The 24,570-nt window shown below is 38.7% G+C and overlaps 1 protein-coding gene across 5 annotated transcripts in view; it reads left to right on the forward strand.

The window, feature by feature from the left end:
- Positions 1-10,618, forward strand: part of FNDC3B (fibronectin type III domain containing 3B) — a 539,535-nt gene extending 528,917 nt beyond the window's left edge. For all 5 annotated transcript variants that reach the window (XM_078665981.1, XM_078665983.1, XM_078665982.1 and 2 more), the window contains one exon: positions 10,157-10,618. In XM_078665981.1, coding sequence (XP_078522107.1) covers positions 10,157-10,468 — 312 coding nt within the window. In that variant the 3' untranslated portion in view covers positions 10,469-10,618. The remainder of the gene's footprint in view (positions 1-10,156) is intronic.
- The last annotated feature ends 13,952 nt before the right edge of the window (positions 10,619-24,570 follow it).

A 24,570-nucleotide genomic window follows, 5' to 3' on the forward strand; every position in this document is an offset into this window, starting at 1 on the left:
AAATTAACCCCGCCTTCCGATTTGGGGAGACGTAGTCTTGATAGAGACATGCGCGGTTTCTTTCCAGACCATAAAAAGGAGGATAAGGTGGTATTTAGTTTAGCAAAAAATTTGGCAGGGATGGAAACAGGAATATTAGAAATGGTATAAAGGACAATTGGGGAGAGCATCATCTTAATAGTATCAAGGCGGCCCCACCAGGAAAGATATAGGGGATGCCACCTGGAGGTGAGGTCAGATATCTTCTGAGTACATTTAGTAAGGCATAGTGAGATAGTATCTGAGATAGAAGGAGTAATATGCAAGCCGAGGTATTTTATATTGGACGGACTCCATTTGAAATTAGATGCCGCAAAATCAGGCTTGAAGGTGAATTTGGTGAGGGGTAAAATTTCGCATTTATCGTTGTTCAGTTTATAACCAGAAAGATGGGAGTATACGTTAACTTCGGCGAGGAAAGCTGGGATGGATACCGATGGGTTCGAAATGAAGAGTAAAATGTCGTCTGCATAGGCAGCTAACTTGATTGAGTGAGAAAGAGGGAAGCCATGAATGTTTGGGTTTTGACGTAACTTAGATAAAAAAGGTTCTAGAGCAAGGTTAAAGAGAAAGGGGGAGAGAGGACAGCCTTGCCTAACGCCTCTACCAAGGCTAAAAAATGAGGAAATGAGACCCTTGGCACAGACCGCTGCTCTAGGGTTTGCATAAAGAAAGGAGATGAGGGAAATAAAATTAGGCCCAAACCATTTTAATGCGGAGAAAAGGAATGACCATTCTACCCTGTCGAATGCCTTCTCGGCATCTAGGGCGATTGCGGCTAGGGAATTACTAAAGCGTGATGACTTAGACAGAACATTAAAGAGGAGTCTGGTGTTATCGGAAATGAAGCGACCCTTAACAAATCCTGATTGTTCAGGGCCAAGGAGATCTGGGAGAAAAGAATCTAATCTGATGGCTAAAGATTTGGCATATATTTTGTAATCGATGTTGACAAGTGATATCGGTCTGTAATTCTTACAGTGTTGAATGTCCTTCCCCTCCTTTGGTGTAATGCAAATATAAGCATCTGAAAAAGTGCCCGAGGAAGCACCACTGGTTTGGAAGGAATCAAGAAGGTGAAGTAGTTTGGGTAACAAAAGGGTGGCAAAGTGTTGATAAAATTCGACAGTAAAACCATCTGGTCCGGGGGCTTTGTCCTTCTTAAGGGAATGAAGTGCGTTATGTAATTCGCGAATGGTAAGGGGAGTTTCAAGAGAGGCTAGATCAACAGGAAAGTTGGAGGGAGGTTGAATGCTTGTAAAGAAAGTGGAAATAGAGTGATCAGAGGGTTGAGTTCCAGAAGAGTAAAGTGTAGAATAGAAGCGAGAAAATTCCTCCAAAATATCAGCATCTTTATGTTGCAGGATTGAATTAACATCAAAAACAGACTCAATATTCAATTTGTTTTGTTTAACTTTCAAATAATTAGCAAGAACTTTCCCCGCCTTATTCTTCCCACCATAAAATTTCGAACTGGATTTCAATAAGTACAACGATGCATCATCAGTAGACTGTTTGTTATAGTTCATTTTCGCATTAACAAGAGCCGTCAAACTTTCCTGGGTGTGAGAGGTATAAAAGGAGTGTTCTAGAACTTTGATCTGAGATAAAAGATCATTGGTACGTTTACGGGCAAGTTTACGCTTTGTGGCGACATGTCTGAGGATAAAGTCTCTAGCTGCAGCTTTGTAAGCATCCCAAATAGTGTGAGTGGCTAAGGAGGGAGTGTCGTTAATGACAAAAAATTCGGTAGTAAACTCAATAAAGGAGGCAGTAAATTTGGGATCAAGAAGGAGGGTATTGTTGAAACGCCATCTTTTGGGACCGGTGAGTTTGGGTAAAATGTCAATGTTAATTAGAACTGGGGCGTGATCAGAGAATACAATGGGGCCTATCTCAGCTTGGGTAAGGGATTGGGATAAATGATGAGAAAGGAAAATATAGTCAATACGTGATTGGGAATGATGAACCGGGGAGTAGAATGTAAATTCTTTACTGGTTGGGTTACATAATCGCCAGGCATCAATTAGTTTATGTTGAGATATGGCGTGTGTAAAAAGCTTGTGGGATTTGTTAGGAACAAAAAAAGATTTGGAGTGCCTGTCTAAAAAGGGATCTAATGGTAAGTTGCAGTCGCCTGCTAATATGAAATTTTCATCAATACATTCAGTAATACGAGAGGCAAACGCACTCCAGAAAACAGGATTCCCACCTGTGGGGGCATAGACATTAAGCAGGGAAAAAGGGACACCTTTTGAGGAAAGTTTAACAAATAACCATCTGCCGTCAGGGTCAGAGTCGGTGTGCAATACAGAATGAGAAAAGGACTTACGAATTAACAAAACAACACCATTTCTTTTGCCATCACCAGGAGCTGATAAAACCTTTTCCACCCAACCTCTTTGGAGTTTAGCAGCCTCAATATCAGATAAATGGGTTTCTTGTAGAAAGGCGACATCAACATTCAATTTACCTAAATGGGAAAGGATCTTTTGCCTCTTAATGGGCGAATTTAAACCTTTAACGTTCCAATAAACAATGCGCACTGACATCAAGAACAATTAAGAAGGGAAAGTATAAGCAGGAAACATAAGAAAGCCTCATAAAATATGAGAAGGGAGAAACAAGAGAAGAAAAGATAAAAATGCTCGAAAAAGAAGATAAGAAGGAGAACATTGACAGGGAGTACCATGAAGAAGAAGAACATTGTGAGAAAATGAGTAAATCGTGGTAAGAAGATAATAGCAGACTGGGGGAGAGAGAAAGCAGCAAAGGAAAAAAACCGTAGGAGACAAGTAAAAAGTACTGTGGAGAGATGACATGAAAAGAGATACAGAATAAGTCGAAAGGATAAACGAAGTAAAATGGTAGGAGAATACAGAAAAAGAACGTGAGGGATAATATAACACCATAGAACACTAAGGAGGAGAAGAGAAGGGATGAGAAGAAGAGTGGAAAACGGTCTGAGCGGGAATGACGAGAACATAGTGGAATAAAGGAAGAAGGATACAAAAAGAAAGAGAACAAATGCGATAAATGTTAACATAGCACAATGTGATGTAGGGAAGGTACTTACTAGGAGTATCGGAGGGGAAAAACGGTCAACAACAGAACAAGGGGGGAACAGTACGGAGGTGGCGAGGGGGGGGTAAGACCAACCAACGGAGGGCTAGCACACAGGACAGCGGGGAGTCCCACCGGAGAAAAACACGACGGAGCGCTGTCAACAATCTGAGGAAAAAAGGAGAACAGTGGGGTTAGAGAATAACAAAAACCAAGACCAAGAGCACAAACCAATATCATAATGACAAATATAAGAACTGTAACAAATAATCAGAGAAAACAATATTTAAACTTGAGAAAAGGGCTGAGAACATGGTTCTAAGCAATTATAAGAGAGCAATGAACCAGGTGACAGGAAAAAATCAGTGGAGGCAACAACAAGAGTCAAGGAGGAAACACTGAAGAGGGGTTGGAGAACTCCATGCCTGCAGAACCACAAGAATTCAGGAAACTACGAAGTCGCACAGGGTCCTCATAAGTAGTAGTCTTGTTGTTGTAGGTAACTTTAAATAGGCAAGGGTGGAAAAGTCCATATCTTGCTCCAATGGAACGGAGGTCTGGGTGCATATCAAGGAAGGCTTTGCGGCGGGCAGCAGTAGATTTAGCGTAATCTTGAGCGAAGAATAAAGTGGATCCTGACCAAGTAATGCGTGGAGATGCTTTGGCGGCTAAGAGGACCTTCAATAAGTCCGTGTATTCAAGGAAGTACATTATCACACCCCTGGGTTTAGTTGAGGGCGAAGTAGAGGAGGGGAGTCGTCCAAGTCTGTGGGCACGTTGAATGTTGAGGAGGGTGCCTTCAGGTAGGTGCAACAGCTTGGGGAGAAAAGACTGGAAGAAGCCAATAGGATCACTCCCCTCACTTTCCTCTTTCAGGCCGTAAAGACGTAGGTTATTGCGTCTGTTTCTATTTTCAAGATCTTCGACCTGTTTTTGAAGAGAAGATATTTGAAGGTCCATATGGGCAACCTTGGTCGTCTTTTCCTGAAGAGACGAGACATCCTTTTCGACAGTGGAGACCCTAGCGTCCAAGTTTGACCAATTGTCGGTAAGCGTTTGCAGCTTGGCATTGGTGTCTTCCATGTATGGACGTAGAGCCCGTATTTCTTCAAGGAGCAGTTCTATTGAGATAGAGGAGGAGGAGTTCGGAGGAGAGGGTGGATTTCCCTTCAGCCTTTTTGGATTGGTTTTGGTTACCACCTGAGAAGAAGAGGCCTCCATATCAGCAGTCGCAGTATCAGCGGATAGGACTGTAGAAGCTTCTAGAGTGGCCAACGTTGAAAATAACTTAGAGTTCTTAATAAAGTTGCGCTTAGGGGTCTTATCAATGCGCTGTGCCATTGAAATGGTGAGAATTCAGGCGTTAGGGATAACGCAGACTGAAGTAGAACAAAATGGCCGCCCAGCCTGAGGAGAAGAGAAAGTTCGGAGTAAGCGCCAGAAATCAGTGCCAAAACTAAGAAGGAGTCACCTGTGTAAGCTGAGAGTAGATATCATCAGGAGGTGATGAAAAGCTGCCTCACGAAGGGTCCATGTGAGCTGATGGAGAGATGCGCGATGTCGCGCGCAGCTGCTGGAGGCACCGGCAAGAAACAAAATGGCGGTCGCGGTCCGGAGGAGCCGCGACAGGAGCGAAAATCGGTGAATTAAAGCACCGCTGATGCACTGGGGCAAGAGAAACTAGCCTGGAATGTGCCCGGTCAGTTCCGACGCATAATGCTGGTCTCCATGTCTCGTTGGAAGGGCGCTAACTGCCTGTACACCCCGGTGTGAACGGAGCCGCTACCCGTGAGCTTCCATCCGTATCGGGCGCTTAGCCACGCCCCCCTTCACTCCTAACCTAGAGGGAAGAATTATGATATTTGATTTTACCCGTAATTTAATTTCATGCATACACTTTCTTACAAATGCTACATGATTGGTAAAACTGGTATTGCTCCTACAATGTCACCATGTTTTTGGTTTAAGCTTTCTTTGCTCCTTTCTTTAATTTTCTTGTATTAATTTAGGTTTGCATTTCATAATTGTATCACTGAATGCTTGTGATTCACTGTGGCATAGAGTGGTTATTAAGATAAATCAAATAAATATAAAATTCATCTTTACTGGCAGATTTTCTTTATCAATATATTTTCCATGCTTCCATGGTTACTATCAGTCCCTCTTATGTTGAGAGCTCTGGTACACCCTTGAAAGTCTTGAAGAAAATACTATGGCATTCAGTCATTTTAGAACACTTTGGCTGGCCTGAGCAACCTTACTAATTATATCGATGTTCAAGACTCCGCCAATCAGATAACCCTAACTTACAGGTTTTAGACCCAGCACGTTCTAAAATTCCCTTCAGCGTCCCACTGCCCCCCCCACCCCGTTCTCATTATTTTAAATCCTCTTGAAGTGTGTTGAGGAATGGGTAGCTTATCAACAGTAGTGCAAAAGAGGTAGGAAGCACAATGCCTGTCTCCTCTTTCCAGGATACATCCAATACCTGCTTTCTAGAGTAAACATCTTCTAAACTATTTGGGCGAGCTTAAAAAGGAAGAGGTGAACCCAGAAAAGGTAAGCATTTTTAATCTGAAATCTTTATCTGAATCTTCAAGTGGAAATCATCACCCAGCCATGGATTTGTATTTTCTGCAGAAATGTTATATATATATATACCAGGGTGCAGGTGAGCCCCACGCTACTTTAGGAGGAGGGGCATCATAAATAGAGAAGAAAACATAGAGACTTGTAACAACGGAGGCATCTGATGAGGCTACCGCCGAAACGCGTCATGCCAGAAAAAAGAAAATAAAGCATTCCTTTGAAGCCCTGCCGTGTCCCCTCATCTTTTTCAACAGAGAAGGATACCTTGGGAATATATATATATATATATATATATATATATATATATATATATATATATATATATATATATATATATATAATACATTTTAAATGTTAGGCTCCTTACGTCAGTAATTTAGTTGCACATATTCTTTCGTTTTTTTTAAGAAACACCAGCGACAAACTTGAAAAGAGGAAATATTATTACTTTATTATTTCATGGACACATTGTCCCTTTGTAGACTCTGTTAAGTCTGATATCATCTTGAGAATTGTCTCTATTGAGGCCATGCGTATCTGTTGAGGATCTGCCTCTGTATGACATAGTTCACCTCAGTGAGATAACTTTCCATTTGTTGCCTAGAGCCCAAACTAGGCCATCCTGCGATAACCAACCCTTATTCACACCTCGAATAATTTGAAGTCAGTTTTAACATTTCATGTATGACACAAAAGTGGGAGGTGTGTGCGGGGTGTTTACAAATAAATAAATAAATAAAATGCTTACCTGATGCTGCCGGCCACCTTGCGCCTCGTGCTCCTCTGCTCTCCTACTCCCAACAGTCCCTGGGACACGTCATATACTCCCTATCCAATCCAGATGCTGCTTTCATACTATACCTAGCACTGGATTAGCCTGAGCGGTCTGGTTTGACGCTCGCTCAGGCACAGGGAGTCTGCTGTTTCTCCACCCGGCTGTGGAATACAGCTGGGTTGCAGAAACTGAAGTGTGCATCTCTGTTTGGCCGGCCCAAGACGGTTGTCCAAACAGACATGTACACTTGTAGCGCACTCCTCCTCCCAGTGTCAATCAGGATGGCCAGGCCCCACCCTTGAATCAGACTACCAGGCCTTGCAAGATAAATAAAATGATAGGTTTTATTATCATTTTATTTTTCGTTTATTCACTGCTCAGAAAGCAGTGGGGCGGTACTCCTCAGCCTTAACTGTGCATCTGCCGCTGTACATTTGACTTGAGGAATGTGTCTTTTTTGTACTGAGTGTATAATGCTCATCTAATTCTCATATGCCAGTCACTTGAATATTATGAGGAAGTTGATTTGTAATACAGTACTGCATTTATTTTCCTAAACATAAGGTTTGAAGGTGCTGCATTAAATGAAAAAATTAACAAGAATGCTTGTGTGTTACCTAGTTTGCAAAGATTTCGGAAATGTAGATAAACATGCCAGTTCTGTTGATTAGAAATGTTCAACTTAGCTCCAAGAGGGCAGACCAAAATTGCTGAATAACTATAAACTATGGTAAATCAAATATCTTTTTTTAATATCCTGATTTTCCAAAACATAAGATCTGTGTAAACCTACCGTTGTGATTTTAGGTCTCGGTCTCTTCTCTATTTCACATTCTTTAGTGTTTCACTCTCCAGTGTAGTTTGCATAACTGTTGCTTCCCCCATGCATCCACAAATGTCTGGGTTAAAGTGGTCGTGACTGCTCTGTTTGGTGTTCTGAGAAGCGTAGTCTAATGGAAGGAAGTGTTTTGTTTTCGAATTGCAAAAATTCCTAAATTGCAGCAATTGGTGCACTTTAGCAGCACCTGATCCACCACTTCCTGTCACTTTCTACCAGTTGATGCAATTTGGTTGTCATTTCCTGATATGTCTCCAAGCCTTAAGCCTGTGAACTTACTTAGACATAAAGGTGCAGTTTAGATTATTCTAGTTTAAGGTAAATTCAAGAGTGTATTTTGGTACCATAGTGTGTTGTAACAGAAGAAAATTCATTGCATCCCTGTGTATAAAGATAGAGAGTTATTTCCTATTACACGCAATCTTGTCCTTGAATTGCACAAATGTTCATTTCACATAACTTCCTATTGTGCTGATTGGGCTATTGTGGAAAAAGTAACATATATACAGAAATGAAACATATTTTTCATTGTTATTTTTGGCACCTGGGGTCAGTAGCGGCTAGTGTGTGGGCGGAGTGGCAAGTCGGGAGGCGAAGGCCAACGGGGAGGTGGGGGGAGGAAGGGAAAATGGACAACAAAGACATTTTTTTTTTAAAAATAGGAAAAAAGAACTTGCTTGCCGCTATTCTGCTCTGTGTCCTCGTTGCAGCACAGGCTTCCAGACTCCCATGCGGCCAATCCTGACGCTGCTCTCATGCTTGAAAGCCGTAGCAGGATTGGCCTGAGCACCGTGAATTTGTGCTCTCAGAGAGACTGGGAACCTGTGCTTGCTTTCTCCAACCCAGAAGCACAGCTGGGTTGGCGACAGCTCAGTGTGCATGTCGGTTTACCCATCCTTAGACGGCAGGCCAAACCGACATCTGCACTGATAGCAGTGCCCACCACTCCCCCTTATCACTGCCTTTGTAATGGCCCCGCCCTCAAGACTCACCCCACCCTTGGAACCTGAAATGTAAAATGATAACAAACCTTTTTTATTATGGTTTTATTTTTCCAGTTTTGAGGCTGGCAGGGCAGGTGATTCTCCTTCGCATAGCGGAGAAGCCGCCACTGCCTGGTGATATAACAAGATGTGAAAGTTTGAAACAGTAGCAGACAATGATTCTAACTAACCTATTCGTATTGCTGGTCAACTTACCACTCTCGATCCCTGATGCAATGCTTAACCGCTTGCGTGCGGCAGGAATTCCAGCCCTGTGCTGCACATTCCAATCGAGGGCGTGGTCGGGACGGAACCATTCCATCATCAGCACAGCCCAACCGTGACTCATGACTGAATGGTTCCGTCACGAGCATGGAAGAGGTTAATCAACTCCTCGGGGAGGAATTTATATTTTAAATTTCCAATTGCGATGTTGACCTATTCAAACACTAACTTGAGAATGAGATGAGAATTGCCGACATGCTCCACATAAAAATAGAAGGGAATACATTTCAACAAAGCTGCTTAATTTGGACTGTATGATCTGGTCATCTGCATGCCAAATTAAAGCATGGTATAAACATCTGCAAACCTGTTGCTTCCTCTATATATGCCATGCATATGCACATCTATAATATCACAATTCCATGATTAGAGAACCCATCTGAAATTGCAAGCACAACAAGTTTCCTACATAGGCTAGATTACAAAGGCAAACAATACCAACAAAGTGCAACAGTCATGCTAGTCCGTTAATCAAAGGCCGGGGAGATGGAAAGTAACTGCATGGGAGTTCTTTCTATTGCATATCTCTGCTTCGCTCAGTGCTTAAACACAGAAAAATGTTTACAGTAATAGAACTGCTGTAGGCCTCCAAACCTCAAACCGTTTTCTACATATTTCACATTAAAATAACACACTCTACAACCATGAACAACATTTGAAAAAGTTTTTTCCTTTATCACTCAAAAGCACGTTGGAGCCTTTTCAGTAGATGTGGATTCTATAGAAAATATACAGAAGGGTACCTTGGGACAACTTTCTACCATTGAGTGTCACATGTTTATAGCAGCATCTATGATTTGGGATGGCATGTATAATTTTACATGTTCCAAGTGCTCTGAGCAGGAAATGTTTTGCTTCTTTTTGTATCTTTGTAGGCCATTGCTGATGTACTGCTGATTTATGGTGTTCAAACATCTGCCCATGCAAACATTCTGAAATGCTCCCCTGTCTTGGCTATAATGGGAACCCGGGTTGACCCTTATTTTGCTGTATTTCATAGTTACCTATTTTTAATTATGAGTTTACTACAGGACATGTTTTTGTTTTCACTGCGATTGCTCATTCTATATTTACTGAACAATCAGGTTCACACATAAAGTAACACCATATATCAGTGATTTGCATAAGGTTAGCCACCTGCTGCTATTTCTACTCCGCTACCAATGATAAGGTAAAATTCTAGTTACGACCAACATGCAGTTAAATGGTAGAGATGCTGCCAAACCTAATTACTTGTAGCATTCCATGTGCTTCTTAATGTGGCTTTATGGGTACATCAGGTAGGGAAATTGGATACAGCCAACAGTGATTTGTTGTGTTAGGTGCTGTACATCTTTACCTTTTCAATATATTGATTTTACTTATTAGTCCTTCCTTCCCCCCCCCATATTGATATTTGAATGTTTTATGTACTCTACGTGTGGTTTGGGATTGGAGTTTATATTCTGTAGGGATAAAGCGTATCCAAAAGCAATGTTTGTAAACCTCAATGTTGACATTTACATGTATATTGTGTGCATTTGGAGGTGTATCTTTTGATGAAGCATGGCTTTAATTTGTGCTAATTTTATACTTTTTTTTAAGGTATACAAGGGAGAGGACACGACATTCCAAATCTCAGGCCTTCAAACAAACATGGAGTACCGATTCCGTGTGTGTGTATGCCGACGATGCTTGGATACATCCCAAGAGCTCAGTGGACCTTTCAGCCCATCGGCTTCTTTTCTGTTGAGGCGGAATGAGATCATGCTAGCAGGAGCATTGGGAAGTCATGATGATTTGAAACAGAAGAGCAGAATCCCTACTGATGAACAATTTGCAGCCCTCATTGTTGTCGGATTTGCAACGTTGTCCGTTTTCTTCGCATTTATATTACAGTACTTCTTTATGAAGTAGTCAATCTGAAAACCAATTGAGGTATACATCGAACTAATGCTGCGCATTATAATCCAAACAGTTATTGAGATGTTCTTTTTTCTGAAACTCTTTTCTGCTTTACTTTTTATATAGTTATAATTTTACAGTCCTAACAAGAAAGATCAGTGTTTTGATGCACCTTTTTGTAATGCCGAACCAGGTAGGTCTCCGACTGGATCTAAGAGTAAACCAGATACCAAAAGCAAATGTTTTATTTTATATTATGTTAAAATTCTAAGGAATTTGATATTTTCTATTGGAGCGATTGTAGCTGCTCACGTTTCAACAAAGAAATTATTGACCTGTCACTTTTGTTTTCACTCTTATCATTCTGTAAACATATTCATTAGTTTGTATATTGATAGAGATTAGCATTAAGTAATAGTGTACAGTAAAAAGTGTTTCAAATATTGCATATGATTTATTCGCTACAATACATTTTACTTAATTTTATGGTAGCATCAACAATGGTCACTTAGTTATTTAACTATTTTATGCTCATCCAACACACAATGTGTAGCCACATTTTAATAGTTTGTCATTCGAGTTTTAACACTATAAACTTACATGTGCAAAATCAAATAACCAAAATGCATATCAGTGGTAAATCACTGTAGGTTTTAACCCAGTGTGTTCTTCAGAATAATTTTAAGTAAGAGGGCATTGTGCAATAGTTAGCTGGTTCCCATGTTCGGCTGTTTAAGAAGCTGCTTTTAAGTTGTTTGTCTGCCTTTTTCTGTGTATAATTTCCCCAGAGCTAATCACTAACGTATTTTGGTCCTTTAGGTGCTAGCTCTTTGGTATACCTTGAACTGGTATCTCTGTCTCCCCTTTCCTACATATATAAAGTTTATGCAACTATTGTAAACTAGTTCTTTTGAGTATTGAAAGTCAAGTTTTGAAGATGCATTTCTGGTATTAGGTCCACTGATGTATTACAATACTTACACAAGAGAAGATTGTAATGTCATAATCTTTTGTGTAACTGCCATTTCTTTTTAACGTATGTGGAAACCTAAGTATCAGAAATGCATTATTTCGTTATTCCATTCAAGTGAATAGCACCTCAAAGATGGAAATCAGCTGGAGGTGCATAAATAATTCCAAAAGGGTGCAACAATCACAAAATGTATACCCCTTTTATTTTTGTATATTTGTGCAGCTTTATATTGCATTGTCAGCGCTTTTTTGTGGTCTGTTGTCTATGATACGGTGTCCTGTATTAGCATAATCTTCCCATATACAAAATCATGGGAACTCAACAATACTTTGTTTTAGGTTTATTTATACAGTATACTGCATTCAGTACTTTAAATGCCAATTACAGTGCAATCTTTTATTTATTGTAAAAACGATATGTGTACCTATGTACTAATTTCCCTCCTGTAGCATGTTATATTTTGTCTGTTTTTATTGTTGTATTTTAGGTCATCATTTACAAACCTGTCAGCATTCCTAGTATTAACCCTCTGATATTTTCATGCATTTTAAAGATGGGAGCATCTAGTACATTCAAAGCCAAAACATTACCAGTGATTGAGAAGTTTACATGTATCCAGAAACATAATCATCTCTTACAATGGAAATGTCTGTGTGCCTATATAAATGTAGCATATAATTGAAAGGTCCTATATTTTGATATTGCCTATAATTAGTTTATTTTGAGCTTAGCAAACTAATTGCATCAAGTGAAATATAGATAGATATTGTTTTGCCAAAATAATAACTTTACTTTTTTATGTCTTTTGTGATATGACTCTGCAAGTGGTATTTTGTGAGCAAAGTTTGTACAAGGTGTTTTTATGGTTAAACATTTTAAAACCAACACAGTTGTGTTTGATGTTTATTCCAACCTGTTTCTCTTTAAATAGTTCTGCGCAGTAGAGTAATTCTCAAGCAATGGTGCTTCATGAAGTACAGAGTATCACATTCTTATTTTTGATTTCAAAGGTCAAAGTTCAGTTACTGGGACAACGAATATATTATGAATCAGTGATTACTCATGTGCATAAGCAAAATAAGTTTCTGAAAACCTTTGAGTTAGTTGTTGATAAAGTGAAATTTAAACTAATATTCAACAGAAATTTCACTGTGATAAGTGGACTTCTGACCAACAAAGTGTATTGAAGGAAAGGCAAAGTATAAAATAACAACAAATGTGTCATAATAAAAGTCAGTTTTTAAGACTAAAAAAGCAGTTGAACTAAAAACTGTCTCACAGTTTTAGATCAAAGTATCAAAAGAGTGTTTTATAATATTTGACACCGAATTCACAAGTGTATTTACTATAGGTAAGACTATATTTTTCACAGTTATAACAAGTGCAATTGAAACCTTGAAATGGTCCATTAGCTATGAAAAGACAAATATCTTATAAGTCCCATGAAATATGTATTTCTACTTTGCATAGGAAAGAGCTTTCTCAAAACAGATCTTTAATATTTTAATTGTTATGTTTGAGAACATTATTTCTATATTTTTATGGTAAGAATTTAAACTTCTATATGATACATATACAATGTGAAATCAGTTTGTCTTCCATTAACTAGGCCAGTTTGTCCCATGCTCATTGCTCTCCCATGAAATTGCCTTTTCTGCTCATTGAAACATTTTGATCTTCAATGGAAACCTATTTGTACCACAAAAGGTTCACATGACTAGCTTTTAGCACACCGCTGCACCTTTGGATTCCAAAAGTGGTCTACAATTGATGCCAGCTGCTATCTAAACTTTATTATCTATACAGGCCACTCAGGGTGTTAGTGTTTTCAATACGCAAAAATCTTTGCATGACCTGAAGGCCGTAAGTTTATAATGAATCTGAGCCCACAAACCATCCTCCGCTGGTTCCATTAGAGTGGGTTGTAACACCTATTTTTAAGTGGTAAGAGACATTTCAGTTTCCATTGTGTGCTACTTAAGTATGTGATGTATTTCCATATTACTGTAATTACCATAATATACCTTACAGAAAAAAAGATTTTGAAAACTGACATGCTGAGCACGGTTCACATTTCTCCACATTTAAGATAGGGATACTCAAACTAGTTTATCTTTCCACCTTGAATCTCCCACTGAAAGACGGGTTCGCCGTTCAGATCATTTCAAAAGTGCCTTCTGTAAGACTAATGGTTGCGTATGGGACAGGTCACCATGTTTTCCGTCTCTTCTTCAATCTTAATCAAACATCAGATCTTTACTGAAATCAGTAGAAAACCCTTTTGGTGTTTTTTCCAGCACCCACTTAATCCTGCTTAGAAGACCGCCAACTGTGACCAGGGTATTAGGAGGGCTTTTACTTTCCACATTAACTGAACTGGAAGGATGAGACCGACTGCCAAATATTTCTCTTGCACATTGTTCTTCTCAAAGAGAACTTCCCACACCTCTTCTTCTCAAGGAGAATTTCTCCCACCTCTTTTACATCTGAATGGTCTTGTACACATCATTCCATTGAGACATCTAAAATACGTTCTGGCCTGATAAATTTAAATCCCATGATCCTCTAAGGAACCAATAAAATGATCTAAACCAAGTAATTTTGGAAGTGGGCAAAGCATGTGCAACTACAGAGGAGTAGTATTTTGTCAGTATATTGATAGTTTTTGAAAGATTTTCAAACGACTTGTTGAGTGTTAAACAGTTGTAAAGTTAGGTGTCTTTAATGTAAAACCACTTGTACCTTTTGGGTGAATTAATTGCTTCCTAAAGTACCTAGTACTTCATAAAATTGTAAACAATTACTTACTTCTGATTATGAACATGTTTCATAAATGTTAGTCCAGCATTTCAATTTACCACAGTCTGCTTTATATACCTTCTTGTTAGGCTGCTCCATATGTGTCAAAATGATTAAAGCAATTGTTTACTTTTGCTTTTCAAGTACAGTTGGCATTTTTTACATTTCAGTCACATGTAATTTTAATACATTTACATTCTGAAATAGTTCTCTGATCAGTTTTCCGCTGAACAGAGTGGGCATCGTATCTGACCTTATGATACATACATTTGATTGTCAACAGTAAATGTCATTAGATGTATAATGTCATGACTTTACCAAGTAATTGTTCATTTCCTTTCTGTAGTAACAGTTTCCACATCTTGGGACTTTATTAGAAGGGATGTTCCTTCTCTCTATCTCAGAAACTTACTGCTTCAGATGAATGGCTGCTGTGAATTGTAGTGAAGCTGTTCAGCATAGCACAATGTCGGGAACTCCTAGGGTGCACCAGTTTGGACCGATGAGATGTACTTGCGTACTTCAGTGGTCCATGATACAATTGTGTACGCCTAAAAAAAATCCATTGCAGTGCAGCGCATATATATATATATATATATATATATATATATATATATATATATATATATATATATATATATATATATATATATATATATATATACACACTTAAGGTGAAATGTTGTGCCTGAAAGCATACTGTTGACCTGCTTTTCTGATAAGGAAAGTAGGTTGAAACCAGTCTAATGTTCGGACTTTGCCTCCTTGTGCCATAGTACATCATTGGAAAAAAATCCCTGTGCTCTTATAAAATGCGTAAACATTGATAAAAATATTTTTTATATTATCTGCCTTTCATGTTGTAAACTTGAACTGCAATTTTTTTAATCTTGTCTTGTCAGTAAATGTCAAAATTGACAGGCGTCTCGCTTGAATGTGTATGAAGGTATCCTTGCACAATTCTATAAATTGAAAAAAAATACATGTTTTTTTTACCTCACAGTTGGGCGTACATTCCAAGGTTGTCAACAATAAGAAAAAATAATCATATGTGTTCTTGTATTGTATATTTTAGACTATTTCATATGCATTGTATTAAAACTGCCATATAAATTTTAATGTATAGATTTTGCAAATACAGTACTATGCTATGTATGTAAGACTTAACTGTATCTGTAGTGTATATGTAATATATTTATGCCCAATAAATGTTTACTTCTTTATCATGTTCTCATGCCTTTTCAGTTGATTTAGAGTAAATATAAATATGAATTGTGAAAATACTTATTTCATAGTTGTTAGGCCCTAGAGAGAGGTGTTGATTTCCTCTGCCAAGAATCAGCGACTCACCTGCCACTTGCACAATCAGAGCTGATGTGGGGTACCACAAATCAGATGGAAAGATCATTACCTCTGCACCTACCGGAGTACTGCCCTACACCTCCATGCTAGACTGGGGTGGTTGTGATCCAGCGGCACACCAATAACAGATACTCCAATAACATATATTCACCTGGGCCCATCAATGACTCATACACTCAATTTCACTTGGTTAACCGCTGGGGTTTTATTGTTGATAACTAATCAACGTGTTCCTTCCATTTGGTCAAAGAACCAAATTAGTTGGAACTAGTTGATGGTGATGATACACATTATTTTTCTTGCAAATAATTCATCTATAATAACGATAACAGACTCAGGAAGTTTTCAAAACCTTTATCTAAGTTTAAATGTGAGTGAACCATTCAAAAACACCACAGGCACCATCAAACATTAGGAGGAAGGAATCAGTCAATTCAAATATTCTTGTAATTCAAATAGATTGACGTTGCTTAGAAAGTAGAGGCTAGAGACAGCAGCAGATAAGGAAATACATGAATCTATAGTTACCACAAATGGTGTGAAGACCAACCGTCTGGCCAAAGTGCTGGTAAGGGTCCCCTGGGAAAGAGCAGGTGACAAAGGCTTCAGGACAGGTTTAGGACAGGATAGTGGACCTCTCTAGAACCAACGACTCACCGCACCCCTCTCTGACACTCTCTTCCTCCTCGAGATTCTTCCGCGATCTACTTCTAATTATTAGGCTTAAGATATGTAATTCTCTATTGAATCTTCTTCAGCTTCTCACAGCATCAGCATCTTCAGTAACTCCGTCAGCATCTCCCCTCTCCGCATTCTCTCAGGATCAAACACACCCAACTAACTAAAACTACGTCAGTTATACCTTTTGGGATTCATGTACCGCCCCCTGAAGTTGCAATATCGCAAAATTATGATTTCTGATTGGACAGGCAAGGGGCGTTTGGTCATCACATCATGATGGCATAGCACTTTCTTTGTTCCCAAACCCTTCCCTTTATTAATATTAATTTTATTTTATTCTCACCTGAGTTTTATTCTTAATCGAAACATTTCTATCAATATGTTCTTATCACTTTAGCCACTGCGTTCTCAGCATCTGTGTTTCCCAGGGTTTAGTGGTCGATGGCCTTGGATGTGGTCCAATCATGGGATCACTCTTCCAGGGGAAGTAGAGATCACTCATGCGCAGACGGGTTTGCTCATTTACTCAGATTGCATCAAGAAGGCCCAAGATATGAACTAATAAAAAGCCAAAAGATATAATATTAATTAACAAAATAAATGGTTTCACTGTATATCACCTACATCTACTCTATTCCCCTTTATTTATTTAACACTTCCCTGCATTAGCTCTTAATAAATAAAGTGTTTACTAGATAGCAAAGCAGGTGCAGGGCATGTGCATCTTGAAGACACCATGTTATTGCGTTCTTCTCATGCGCAGGAAATTCCCTCCAAGGCTTATTAGACGTCACGTTAGGTAAGTGCAGTTAACGCATGCGCAGTAAGGTTTTTCCCTGTTAGAGCCGTGCTTTTAGTCCGCAACCCGTATTAATGCAAATATTAATCACAAGACACAATTAAGAGTTTCATGTTAACAAATTAATAAGTTAAACAAGTGAATTGAATCCGAGGAAGTCTCGCATAACCAAGTCCTTGCTCCATCAGTGGTACCTGCTGCCCAGTCGAAACATGGCCTGGCAAGGAAGGAAAATGGTTATAGACTGGGTTTGTGGGTTACCCCCTCTGTATGCCTCATGAAATTTTCCAGACTTGAAGAAACTTCTGTTTTTGTCCAATTAACATTCTTGGGGTGCACAGTCACACCCTGATTAATACAAACATTGGCAAAGCTAATAGATCTTGCGTATGCAAGAGCTATTGGCTGTGCCAATGTGTTTTTGCCATGTTGTACACCAGCGTGGCTGCGGTTCAGCATGGCTAAAAGTTAGTGGCGTAGAGGAGAGTTGAGTGTCATAGAGTGGAGTGGCATAGAGTGTTGTTTATTGGAGTGGCATTGAGTGGACTCACTTAGGGTGGCGTACAGTAAAGTGGCTTAGAGAAGAAAGAGCCTGATATTTGACCTCAGTCTTTGAATGCACAGCAAATGTGAAACAATTAGAATTAGATTTGTAGGTCCGTTTATAGAAAGGTGTTTTAGAAAAACAAGCCAACCCAGTTTATGGTCGTGGACCTTGGGTACAGAATGTTTCAAAGGAACAACTGTCCCTAACAAGGAAACATTTGCAGATATGTTTTATGTACAAAAATATCATTCTGTCTATTTTCAGCTGTCCAACTGGACATAATCGTTTAATGAAAAGAATTAAAGGAAACATACAAGTGGGAATATGTACAACATTTGTAGGGTTGTGTTAGAGTGCAAGAAGTCAATGGCGTTTCGATTCATTTAACACAATACTGGGATCATCTTCAGGGCAAGACAATTGGTGCCTGAAACAGATGCCTGTTAGAGTCAGGGGCCTGTAATTAAGCTCAAGGCTGTGGCTAAAAAAAAGATGATAGAGAAGGAATCCTGGATCCGGTTTTATGCAAAAAAGTTCAGGGAAAAATCCATGTTACTGGTATGAGCAGTATTTATGAGAAGATAGAACATTGAGAACGCCTAGAGTAGAGCTATCAAGGAGTAGGGGAGTATTCCATGGTCCAATTGAGGAAACCAATAGTTACAATCAAGGAGTTAAAACGTGGTAAATTTGAGCGGCCTTACAGGGGGGGTTGAACTAATATTTTGCTTGATTATTCCTGTGAATCAATCAATACAGGATTTGTAAAGCGTGACAATTCACCAGTTGAGGGTCTCAAGGCCTGAATTGTAAGCACAGCAAGATTAAGTGGTTTGTCCAGAATCACAGGATCTTGACGCAGAGACTAAAACCTGGTTCCCACACGCTCAGACTGTTACACCACATCCTCCATATCCTGTAACCATTCATTACAGCATTGGGTTAAAAAAATCAGATCTGCGCCAAAAGAGCCAAACAAATGAATGGGTCTTAATTTAATGTTGATTTGCAACAGCTGTGGCAAATATTTCGGGGGCAATTTAAACAAGGGATTGCACATTAATTAGGACCCCTTCACTACGATCTATTGCACTTGTATTATTTCTTGCTTTCGTTTCAAATATTTTTTGTCAAGTGTAAACTGAAGTGCAAGGTATCAACACCGTTTAACCCCTCAGCTGCGCCGCCGATTTTGCGGAAGTGCAGCACTTCCGCAAAACGGGCGGGGCCGCTTCGGCCATTGGCCGACGGCAGCACCAGCGAGGTAGTGCATGGAAGGGGTTAAGAGGCAGCATGGAAGGGGTTAAGATTCCAGTGCACTATTGGAGGTTCACAAACAAATATAAGGTTGGTGAACAGTTTGCTAGTACTTAACTATATTTAAATGCTGTTTGTTAGTGTCCTGATGAGCAAGATGCTAGACGTTTGTTTTAATTGAGTACAAGTAGTATTTGGAATAATGAGCTACCCTGAAATATAGACTCCTGTAATGCGGAAATGTTATCCCTTTATTAGTATTTTATCTGCAGCAGCTCAGTGCATGCGGATGTATTTATTTTAGACTTCCTGTTGAATTTATATTTACATTCACTTGAGCACACATTTTATCTTTATTTCATGCTGTTAAAATAGGGTGCCATATGACATCAGTGCTGGCTCCTTAAATTGCATTTGTCCCTTTTCCTAGTGCAGAGGAGCCCATAATGGGTTGGACCTTGATTAAGTTTGTCACATGCCCATCTATTAGAAAGAGATAATACAACCACATTTAATTTGTAGAAATAATTACTTTGAACATTAAATGCCTTCATTGTTGCTTCAACTCATGAATAACATGTATAGAGTGGGCAGGGTGGAAGCAGGCAGAACAAAAGAGATAAGAGCTTCCACAGAAAGAGAAAGTACGACAAAGGCGAGTGTCCAGGGAAATTAGTAAAACATAAGTTATGGAGAAATTGCAATTCAAATACAAACATAATGAACATAATAAAATGTGTTAATTTGCAGGAAAATATGTTTTGTGCTGCAATCTATCCCAAATTGTTTCTATACACTACGAACATAAATGTCAGTAATCAAACTTGTATGGTCTACTATATATCGATGCGAAGCTCCATTACACTACTAATACTATGTTTAAACTGGGAATCATGTTTGGTTACTTGCTTTATTAATATGCTGACAAAGTTAGTGAATACAACATGGAATTGAAATAGTGAGATTATAACGGGTAAACAAATACCATAGGAAAAGGGAAGATGCAAAGTATTCAATGCAAACACAATTCATTTTAAAAAGTTAACATTAGAAAAAAAATCTGTATTTGAAGTATTAATACAGTACAAGTGCACAACACTCCCAATACTTAAACAAAAGAAACAAATAGTGTTGAATGAAGTAGTAGTGGCAGCAAAATAAATGAACATCTCTAAATTTTGAAATTTCGTTATAACCAGCTACCATTAATTAGAAAAGGCACCACAAAAGGCTCGAACGTTTTGCTTTACTTTTCATGCACTGCATAGTTTGCTCAGGAGTTTTGAAAGTTAGGATGCCACTTGTTTATTTATATTTTTCTAATCATAAAGCTATTTGCAAAAAATCCTAATTAAAAGATGAAGATCTCTTTTTCTGGGTGTCAACTGTATATATATTTTTAATATGTATGCCCTTGTAATTGTATCTTTCAAAGAAAGAAAGAACGCCATATGATTTCGGCTTCTGTTTCCTCTGTGTATTTATTAACCTTTTTATTTTCAACTAACTATTGTTGAAGTTCCACAAATATAGACTATAGACTGTCCTTTTTTTGTCCAGACACATTCACAAAATATTGAATTTATTGACTAGCATCTTCTAAAGAAGGCAAATATAGATACAACCCACTAAGATAACTAGGCGTTTCACTTTAAAAAGGAGGATATAGAAGACACCATGGTACCTAGATCAACACAGGCAGGCCGAAAGATGAATGTAAATATCTTTCTATAGCATTCACCCTGATTGAGAATACCTAGATAGTAACTTTTTTCAGTAATCAGCAAATATACTTTGGAATGTACAAGATTTTGAGCATTGAATTGTCTTTTGGTTTATCTTTAAGTGTTATGGTGGTCTTAGAACTGCTGCCATTGTATACATACTGTCGGGTGCTGGAGCGTTCATCTGTAAGAGTATTCTACACCATGTAGGATGTGTGGTTGGAAGTGTGTTGTCTTTGTTTTGAACCTGTGTTGGGAGTGTTTCTATACCATTGTGTGATAACCAGAAAGGTTTGGTTACCGTGTTATAGGAAGCAGTGCTTAGCTCTGTGATTGATGGAGAAGTTTGGGAGAGAGGCATGCAATGTATGGTTTTCTGTAAGGTAGAAGCTTTGATTTGGCTGTTTTAGTGCGGCTCATTTTACTTCAGTGTTGCAGTTAGGCACCAGGTACTCTTACCTCCGACCCATTCACTCATCCAGCTTAGTCCCGCTGATTCTTAAGGCCACTGTCTACATCCTTCCGTCTTTCTGTTATTCTGCTTTCCCTTGATATTTCATTTCTTTTACTAGTGTTCAGTATGGTTCTCTTTATTATCATTAGTCTGTAAAATCGACTCAATCCTGCAGAATCAAACAGTAGTCAATATATGTCTCAGTAGCATGTGGTTGTGCCATACCATGGAGATCGATGCTGCTGTTTTTATAAAAGCGCAAACAGCTGGCTGATATCTGCTTGGTACTGAACTAGACCTTGGCATGCAATGCTTTCCTCATGTAGTAGAGATAACTTGCTTCTCAGACTAATATGTTGACTCATACATATTGTGCTCCACATTAATCACAAACCTAGAGAGTAGATCATGACCACATTACAGCTTTCAGATGTTTGATAGAAGGACTGGGCTGCCTGCATCATCGGGAAGTCTGTACTTGAAACAAAGTTTAGCTGTCAGACATAGCCTTCATTTTCAAAACACCTGGCTTTATCTGAGTTCTTGCTTAAAGTATACCAGGCCTCCTGCCAAGAGGCAACAAGCATAAGTGCATATGAAAAGTAGGCGCGTCTATGGCAAGTCAAACTCCTCACTTTTCCAATAATGGACAATGCCACAAGAGAAAATATTCCAAAGTGGAGAAACAACTGTCAAACGCTGAGGTTGAGGATGAATATTTCATTTGAGGCCACTTGATAAACAATAGTAATAGACTTCCCACACTAGTCTCCTCATCTGACCCCCTTAGACAATTAAACAAGCAGAGAGGCCACCCACGAGTTCCTGATAACAAAAGGATGAACATTATGCTTCAATCAAAAGTACCTGAAGTGTCCTCCCCGGTAGCTCTGTCACCATAGATGGCACCAGACTTGACTTGCTAAGCAGCTGTGTCATCACAGATGGCACGGACAGAACCTCACCAGTTTTAAGGCCCTTCAACAATTGATTCTTGGACAGAACTTTAAGCAGACATAGATGTCCTTCAAAATATTTTACACTAGATATCATGTATAGAAAGGAGAACTCTATTATATGAGCCAAGAAATGCAAGATGTACAAATGAAATGATTGAAAATAAGCTGAGCACACTGAACTTTTCAGGTACCTGCCCACTTGATTACAACCCACATTACCTATAACCTACTAGATTCAACAAGGAAGCTTTTGCAAATTGAGCTTTAACATTCTCTTTCAAGCATGGACATCTTGATGCTGCTATCATTATAAATTGTGTAATACAACTTGCTCTCCCTTTACCTTCTTTAATATCACCATGATTGTAGGCATCAGAAAGAAGAATTAATCTTTCCCAAAGAAGGACCTAATTTTAATTATATGGGTTTCTATTTTTTTAACCTAATTAAAAAAGCAAGATTAAGTACATCATTTTAGATATGCTACAAATACTGTTCAGAGATCATGAATACTATCTAAACCTGCAAAGTAGATTTAGGGCCTGATTTAGAGCTTTGTGGTTGGGTAACTTAGTCATAAAGGCTAGGATTATCCTATCCACCTTATTAAAATTGTCATAGCATATGTAATAAGGAGGATGTGACACCTGTCACTTTTGTGACACAGTAACCCATACACTATCCTCAAAATCAGGCACTTAATCTGCTTGACAGACATGGTCACACAAAACTTCACAAACATTCCCATTAGACTACTCAATCTTTTTCCTAGGCGTGGAATATAGAATAGATGGAGGTGTGAGTGGTTATAACATCTTTCTAGAGATTTTTTAAACAATTTTTATTATGTTTTTCCACATTAGAATTATGTAATGACACAGGAAATCATATCAATACTGTTATTTTAATTGTACACAGGTGTCCAGTGTTACCAGAACTCCTTATAGCTATCAGTGTAAAACAGGGACCTGTGTGAAAGGAGACTGCATAAGGCAAACAATACTTTCTACTAGGCATAGTTCCCACACATGTTATGACACGAGACATATGGCTTGATTTAGAGTTTGATGGATGGGTTACTCCATCACAAACTTTACCAATATCTTGTCTGCCGTATTACAATAGTCTTGTTTCCTATTGCACTTGTAATAGGGGCGATGGGATCGCCTCCATGTTTGTGATGGAGTTATCCATCAGCTGAACTCTAAATTATTGTGGGCTGTGACCAGTTTGATTATCTGCAGTCCCGATTGACATCTGGGAGTAACACAGAATCAGCTGTCCTCTAAATTGTTGGTGACACATTATGTATAGTGGGCATGGGTGACTCATACTTACCAATATTCCTAGACCTATCAGGGGCATGTGATGTGGTCACTGTATTTAGCATGCTCATGATAAGAATAAGTCTAGTGTCAGACAATCTAATTGGCCATCATCATACCTAGAAAACCAACATGCAGAACTTATAGCCTACTCAAGTCAACAAGGAAGCTTTTACAAAAAGAGCTTTAAGCATTCTCTTTCAAGCATGGTCTTCTTGATGCTGCTATCATTATAAATTGTGAAGTACAGATTGCTCTATCTAAGTTTTTTCTAATATCCCTACGATTGTGGGCTTCAGAAAGAAGATTTAATATTTTAAACAAGGGCCTAATTTTAGTTATTGGGGTTCCTATCTCTTAAAACGAATGAAAATAGCAAGTTCTTGTACATCATTTTAGATCTGCTACAAACACTGTCCAGAGATCATATATAATATCCAAACCTGCAAAGTAGATGTAGGACCGGATTTAGAGTTTGTCAGATGGGTTATTTGGTCACAATGTTAGGATTATCCTGTTCACCTTATTGAAATTGTCATTAAAAACACTTTTAGTTTGCTCCCTAACTTACCATGCTTGGCTGCACTTTTCAATTCCGTTATTTTAAATTGTACACCCTGATTGAGTAGAATATTGCTATATATTAAATTGATATGGTTATTCATTAATTTTATTATTTTACTGTGGTCAATCACAATGAACTCTGCATCACATATTTCCATTACTCCGTTTTGTAACCTCCACTCATTCATTTTTGTGGGTGGGCTTGTTACATGTTTTATTTTTACACATTTCAAGCAGAACCTAGGTATTACTACCTTCAGTGTATAACCGCATATTTCTCACACAGGATACGCTGCACGACACGTTGCCAGCCATATTTGATTACTTACTCGGGCTGAGTCAGGTGCTGTTCTTTCTATAAAAGGAATTTGCTTCCCTACAAGTTCGTTTGGTCTATCTGATGTTTGACACCTTTACCTTTTTTTTGTCTCGTAATTTCAATACCTCTATTCTGATCACCAGGTGGTTCCCTGTTGATGTCTTTTCATGTGGTAGTGTTTACGGAACCCATTGTGTCAGCATTTTTCATGAGTATACCATTAGAATTTCTCATATGAACATACATCGTAACCACTTTTGGGTGCTAGTATTAATTGCTTTCTGTCCTTTCTTTTCTTCTCTTTAATATTTCAGCAGGGATAAACGGTCGAGTAGCTAATTGTGAGTTCCC

The sequence above is a fragment of the Lissotriton helveticus genome, chromosome 11 (genome assembly GCF_964261635.1).
Source record: "Lissotriton helveticus chromosome 11, aLisHel1.1, whole genome shotgun sequence".
Lineage (NCBI taxonomy): Eukaryota > Metazoa > Chordata > Amphibia > Caudata > Salamandridae > Lissotriton > Lissotriton helveticus.